This window comes from Thalia democratica, chromosome 8 (assembly GCF_965202585.1).
Source record: "Thalia democratica chromosome 8, ktThaDemo2.hap1.1, whole genome shotgun sequence".
Classification (NCBI taxonomy): Eukaryota; Metazoa; Chordata; class Thaliacea; order Salpida; family Salpidae; genus Thalia; species Thalia democratica.
Window position 1 is genome coordinate 9,275,319 of NC_139172.1, and position 6,771 is coordinate 9,282,089.

The following is a 6,771-nucleotide window of genomic DNA, read 5'->3' on the forward strand; positions in this document are numbered from 1 at the left end:
CTCTGCAACTATATGCATTTTTTATGGGTCAAGCAAGTCAAATTTATCATTTGTAATTCCACCTGCCCTAACTAACAATTTAACATAAATATAAATCTTAGTTTAAGAGAAAATATAAATTAAATTTATCTTTAAAAACAAAAACATAATATAAACATATTTCTTTAAATGAAATAAAAAACTTTTTTTTTTGAATTAAAAAAAAAAACAGAAAGAAAGAAAACGGGAAACTTTGACTTATTTAAAGTCAATTTAACGGAAACATATCACTCCTAACAAACTAGTTTTTATTAGAAGTTTTACTAAAATTAGAAATAATAGATGTTTGTTTTATAGTTTTTCCACATTTTTCAGCAGAAATCTCATGGAATTTTAAAAGTTGCGAAACTTTTTGAATGAACTTTTGTGTTTACTATTGAAATTTTTTTGAATTTTCGTCTGACCAAAACTTTCCGGACAAGTGAGCGTCCAGATAAGTGAAGTTCGGATAACTGAATTCCGGATAAGTGTATAAGCACTATACTATAAAGAATTGGAAACAAAAGTGAAAAATTTATGATAAAAATTTTCAGAACTATTAATATCTTAAAAATTAAAAGTAGCATAAAAACCTTGGAGGTATTGTTCAATTTGTTATACATCTTTTACATCATTACATTATATTTGTAATTATGTTTTTTCTTATAAGAAATTATACATGTACAATACACTAAATTCATAAGTTTATACCAACATAAGTTCAAAAGTCTTGGTCTAAGTCAGGGTTTCCCAAAGTGGGCCAAGTGGCCATGAAAGATACTCAGCGGGCCATGAGCAGCAAAGGGGCCAAAGCGGGGGCCATGTGCAGTTTTGGAGCCACAGGGGAGCCATGAGGTCATAATATGAAAATTACTCCAGATATTCTAAAGTTGTTGATGAAGGGCAAATTAAAAAAGGTCTTAGGTGTTTTTAATGGTAGCTTTGAAACTTACACTAGATATTCTGGAGTTGTTGATGAAGAGAAAAAAAAAGTCTTAGGTGCTTTTAATGGTAGTTTTTTGAGTAATCTTGTTGAAGGGAGCCATAGCTTTTTTAATTTCTTTAAAGGGGAGCATTTAAAAAAAAGTTTGGGAAACCGTGGTCTAAGTAAAGTTATTTAAGTTTTAATGCTTGTAGTTTAAACTTATGAAGGACAGTTGAATTGTTTTACTCATACTTTTTGAAAACGTTTTTTTTTTAAGTAAAATAAAATAAAAATGTTAGTATACCTTGATTGTGAGTAAACTTTGTGTTATTAAGTACCTTGTTTTCATTCATTAATTTCTTAATGATTGTCTTTATCATACTCTTATTTGTGTAAAAGTTTTAAAAGTAACACTGTAACTTTATATACTGTGCAATGTGCATACATGATCACAAACATAAAAAAAGTTACAAGATGAGAAATTCGAATCAAATTACTACTTTTATGTAATAAACAATGAACTTCACTGCACGACCAACAACAACAGCATCCGAGACAACCTACGACTGGTTTCGTCCTTTTTAGGACTCATCAGGCAGGCTTAATCGCGAGAAACCGCTGTTGTGATCTTTTGTAACAGATATCTAAACAAAGTTTAGATATCTGAAAAGTATCTGACTAAGAAAATTACTCAATAAGTTATTTTGAAAATAATTTTTACAATACCTAAAGTTAAGGATAGTTATCATTTACAAACTTAAAAAGAACTTTTGAAAGATTCCCATTGTTTGAGTTTGTTGAAATTGTAACGGTTATAATTAACTGTACTTGAAATTTCACCTTACAAAATCAGTAAAACCATGCAATAAACTTTCAAGTGCAACAACCTTTTAGGCTTTAAAGATTTTAAAGTTAAAATGTTCGAAGCATAGTTTGTTGCAAAAACGCGTAAATTACTTAATGAAGTTTTATTTTAAACAACTACTTGGAATGTGCAGCTTTTAGTATAAAAAATGTTAGATTTCACTTAAATTTTATAAAAAGAAATAGCTGATAGATATTTAGTTTAAAAAGTTTGTATGGTTTAATAATTGTTTAGTAACTTTATTTTTGATATTACAAACTTTTTGGAAAACTTAAATAGAACTCGTACTTAAAACCACTTTTTAAAATATATCTTAGCCGATGATTAAAAGACAGTTCAATAAAATTAAATCTCTTTGTAAAAATTTAATAAAACGATTTTTTTAATGATCTTACCACAACTTATTCCTTTAGTATTAAGCGTTAATGCATAGGTTTTAGATTGGCTGTTGCTATAGGTTAATTTTTTAAATAAAAAGTTATAAAAGTATGAATTATAGTGGAAATGTACAAAAAGTTTTATATTTTGAGCAAGTTGCGGATGTAAACTGATTGTGGTAATACTTCCGATTTGTGCAGTAAATAATCTCGTCAATCAACAAGTTTTTCAAAATGTACGTGATAACGATAACTTGGATCGATTATCTAATCTATTTAAAGTGTTTTAGTATATAAGCCTAGTATTAACGATTAGATACATTAACAAAATAAGTAGTTGAAACTGATATTTATTAAAAGTATGTTTTTATCAACAAAGTTATACCTTTTACTTTTCCTTTTTTATTGTATCAATGTTTCACTTGGGTCAAACGCAACGAATAACACAAGTCCGAGTAAGTCAATAAATTTTAACTTTCATTTATTATAGTTAAGCATGTTTAGTTTTTTACTTTTTTTAGATAGTTTAATTAATTAGAATTAATATATGTTTTTATAAAACGTCAACTAAACAAAAATAAATTTATACAGGTTACAAAGAAGAAAAATTGGAAAATTATTTACATGCACTTAATGGTTAGCAGTGTTGTTGAATTATATGAGATTTCTAAAGTTGATTTAGATTAAAAATACTTATTGTCTTGAATTTATTATATATAAAACATACATATAAAAAACTTGAAAAACGTAAGTTTGACTTATAAGTGATATATAAAACCGTCATGAAAAATAACCTTTTGCATGTTTAAATTATTTCTAACTAAATAACTTACTTTCTTTACTGCTTTTGGATTTAAAGAAACTTATTTTTCATTAAATTTTCTCTAAACTTACAGCAACTTGCGACTCTATCATTGAATTTAACGAATCAAGCAAATGGGTTTATTGGGAAACCCCTTTTTACAGAAATGGTGGCTACCTTAACAACACTCATTGTCAAGTCACATTAATTGCACCTGAGGAATACAAGATCGTATTTGAAGTTTTGGAAGGGGGCAGTGAATCTTGTTGTGATTATGTTGAAGTTATTAATTGTTATATAAATAATTACTTAAACTGTTCTTTATTATATTTTCAAAGGTCTTTCAAGTTACTTATATTAGAGTTGATTTATTATTTTATTATAGACTTATATTTATTCTTTTACAAAAGAAAAACAAGTTTAAGCATTTTTTTAACTTGTAGGTTTACTATTCTACAAATGTTGGGGGTTTAGAGGATGGGAGTGTTTATGGAGAGCTGCTCGAAAAAGAAACTTTTGTTTCTAAGCAAAACGAAATGACCGTTTTATTCACTTCGGACGGTTCAACAACCGATAGAGGGTTCACAGGAAAATTTTATATTGTTCTTAACGGTAAATTTATATTTTGAGCTTCTAACTTTTGTGAGCTTAATGACCGTTTTTTGTTTTTAGTAACTACGGTATCACTATTACTAAATTAACATTTTAAAGAAATTTACTTTATTTCTCTCTTAATTTTTGATAGTTAACTATAATATTATTCAAACAGACTTGGTTGTTTTTTAATACTAAGTATGCGAACTATCAAGTCTTTGTTTAAAATTAGAAGCATATAGCTCTCAAGTAGTAAAACTTTCAGTAATTTCTGATGATGATGACTACCATTACGATTCTGGGTCTGGAACAAATTTGGATTATTCATCTCAACTAAATGAAAACAAAACTAGTGTTGTATCAAGTACTAATGGTATGAGTTTGTTTTGTACGTTGTACTGGTTAAAAGTGTAGAAAACAGTGTATAATACTAAAAACAATTTCATATATTTAAAGCTTTACGTTGTTTAAAATCGTTTTGAAACTTACAGACCGTAAAATTCAATAACTTAGTAGTTTATATATATTATTTATTCTATGATTTTAAACTCTTTTTATATACTATACATTTATACATTAATATATATATATATATATATATATATATATATATGTATATATATTAAATTAAGACGTCTACAAATTTTGAAATAAACAAATCTATTCAAATGCAGCTTCTAAACTTATTTTTTTTTCTGTAAAAAAATGTTACTAAAAGATATTGAAATTTTGAAAAACAACACCGATTTAAAAGACAAGCAAACAATTAATTTATACGTTTTTTTGACTTTAATCTTTGTAAAAATTATAAAATTAAAAATAATAAATAAGAATTTGATTTGTTATAACCTATACTTATATTCTATATTCTAATTAACTATACTGGAATTTCTTTAGAACAAAATGAATATATATTAAATCTAAAATATAAAGTATCAAATTAGAACTTCAGAAATAAAAAATCCCCAAATTTTGTGATTTTTCTGGCTTCAATAAAAAATTAAAACTTTAAGTTTTAAAATTTGCATATGAAATAAAAATAAAACCGTAGCTTAGTTTAAACCTTCAATTTACCATACTTCAGTAACAATCAATATTTGTATCTTCTATTTTGTTTTAAAACCATTAAAGTTTATAAAACTTATTTTGTTCGTTTGCATGCACAGGTCTTTCTATCAACTGCCATGCCCGTCTGACCGCTGAAAATAAAGAAAAAATATTTTCAACTCCTGGTTATCCCCTACTAAACTACAAAAACAACCAGAATTGTTCTTGGGCATTGATTTCAGATAGTAAAGCGAAGATTACTGTGAAAAGTGGCGAATCGGAAGCGTGCTGCGATTTTCTTTCGGTTATTTTAAATTCTATAAATAAGCGTATAAAAAAAATTTAAGAATCCAATAAAAACGAAGAGCAATTTTTTGAAAACTAATTCAATTCTATTAATGCCAATTTCAACTACAGTTTTATGAAATCGATGATCGAGGTAACAAGTTCCTGTTAAAAGTAGTTTCAGGTTCTGTTACTGATGAGGTGCTAATAGTTTCAAGCACGAAACAGGTGATGATCGAATTTACAAGCGATGAGTCAGAAAATGGAGCTGGTTTTTTAATTGGATACCAAAAAACTGACGGTTTTTACAACTCTTATAAATTAGTTGTTTATAAAACGATACTATATAGTTTCTAATACAATTCAAAAAACATAAGTAACGTATAAACTTTTATTTTTTTAAAACAGAAATTTCGTAGCTTAAAATTATTAAAAAAGTATGAATAGTTTGTTAGTTGAAATTTTGAATATTTATTAACTAATTTAAAAAAAGTTAGTTTTACGATTTTTTCTATGTTTATAGACTTAGTGTATAATTTCAGATTTATCAAATTCTTCAAAAAGGTTGACAAATAAACTTGATGTATTAAATACAAATACAGTTGGTAAGAATACTTTTCAAAATTTTTAAAAATACTTTTTTTTAATAATAAACTTTTTTACCTAGCTATAGCTTGTATTAGCTTTTTTTATACCTAATTTTTTTATAGAAAATAAAATAAAATGATTATACTGTAACAGTCTGTAATAATACTACCGTTATATACAGAAATTCCAAAAGCTCCTAGCAAACTGGAAAACAAATGTAAGTTAAATTGATAATATGTTACAATTATACTTTTATAAGAAATTTTCTAAGGTAGATTAAAAGAAATATTTTTATAAACTATAAATTAAAGTCAGTTTGAACATATTGATACAAAAAAAAAATAACTATGTAATCAAATATTTTAAAAGACGCTTGTGGTTACAATAAAGTTCTGAGTGAAAAATTGACAAATATTTCAACCACTGGGTGGCCAATTGAGTACGATATCAACTTAGAATGTCATTGGAATTTCACAATCAGTCAAGCTTCTATCCTTGAAATTTCTATGATTGGCGAAACTGAAGCATGTTGCGACATTGTTTCGGTAAGTTGATTTAACTTTTTTGAATACTTTACTACTGCCTTACGTTTAGCAGTTTTATATGGTGTCAACATGTTTTACTATTTACAACATTATGTTTTACAACATTTTTTGTACAATTAAATTTGCAAGAGATTTTACTATTATTTAAAAATCGTCATTTTATTACATTTTTTATTGTAAGCAAAACTAAAAATCTAGTAGTTGTTAGCTATGTATGATTATTTCTTACACTTTACAAAAACAAGCTTACAATCTTTTTAAACTGATCTTATTTAAATATTACTATTAAAACATTTAATAATTAGCTTGAATACTTTTACAACGGAAAAGTGTTTCAAATCAGTTCGAAGTCAGGAGAAATAGGTGATGCAAACCATCCTGAAATTATTCAAATAAAAGTTCCTAAAGGAGTTCTGGGTATAAAGTTTTATTCAGATAGCAGCAACAACAAGAAGGGCTTTTATGCTTCTATAAAATCTACTAAAGGTTTACTGAAAAGTTATTAGAAAACTTAGATTAATTTCAAGTATATTCAAGGAATTATAAGTCAAATAAGTTGTTACAGACAAGAAATTTTCCTGAGTCGGTTTATTGTTTGTAAAAATGTTTGTCTTTTAATTTTTAGAAATGTTTCTAAGCTGAGATTTAATTAAAATTCTTAGTACAAATTAAATGCCTTATAAAATTAGAATTCTTAAAAAGCTTTATTTAAAATGTTTTAAAAT

The 6,771-nt window shown here is 26.0% G+C and overlaps 1 protein-coding gene across 1 annotated transcript; it reads left to right on the plus strand.

Annotated features, from left to right (window-relative positions):
- The first annotated feature begins 788 nt into the window (after positions 1-788).
- Positions 789-6,552, plus strand: LOC145842882 (tolloid-like protein 1). Its single transcript, XM_082950358.1, has 9 exons — positions 789-846; positions 2,777-2,821; positions 3,082-3,269; positions 3,431-3,599; positions 3,847-3,960; positions 4,748-4,932; positions 5,046-5,184; positions 5,871-6,046; positions 6,352-6,552. Exons 1-9 carry the CDS (start codon positions 789-791, stop codon positions 6,550-6,552), a joined length of 1,275 nt encoding a protein of 424 aa, XP_082806484.1.
- The last annotated feature ends 219 nt before the right edge of the window (positions 6,553-6,771 follow it).

Bases quoted from the DNA above. Each gene is read 5' to 3' on its own strand.
- LOC145842882 (XM_082950358.1), top strand. From the start codon at position 789: ATGAAAGATACTCAGCGGGCCATGAGCAGCAAAGGGGCCAAAGCGGGG. The intron at 3,600-3,846 runs GTAAATTTATAT...TAAAACTTTCAG, and splicing joins ATTTTATATTGTTCTTAACG to TAATTTCTGATGATGATGAC. The intron at 3,961-4,747 runs GTTTGTTTTGTA...TTGCATGCACAG, and splicing joins ATCAAGTACTAATGGTATGA to GTCTTTCTATCAACTGCCAT.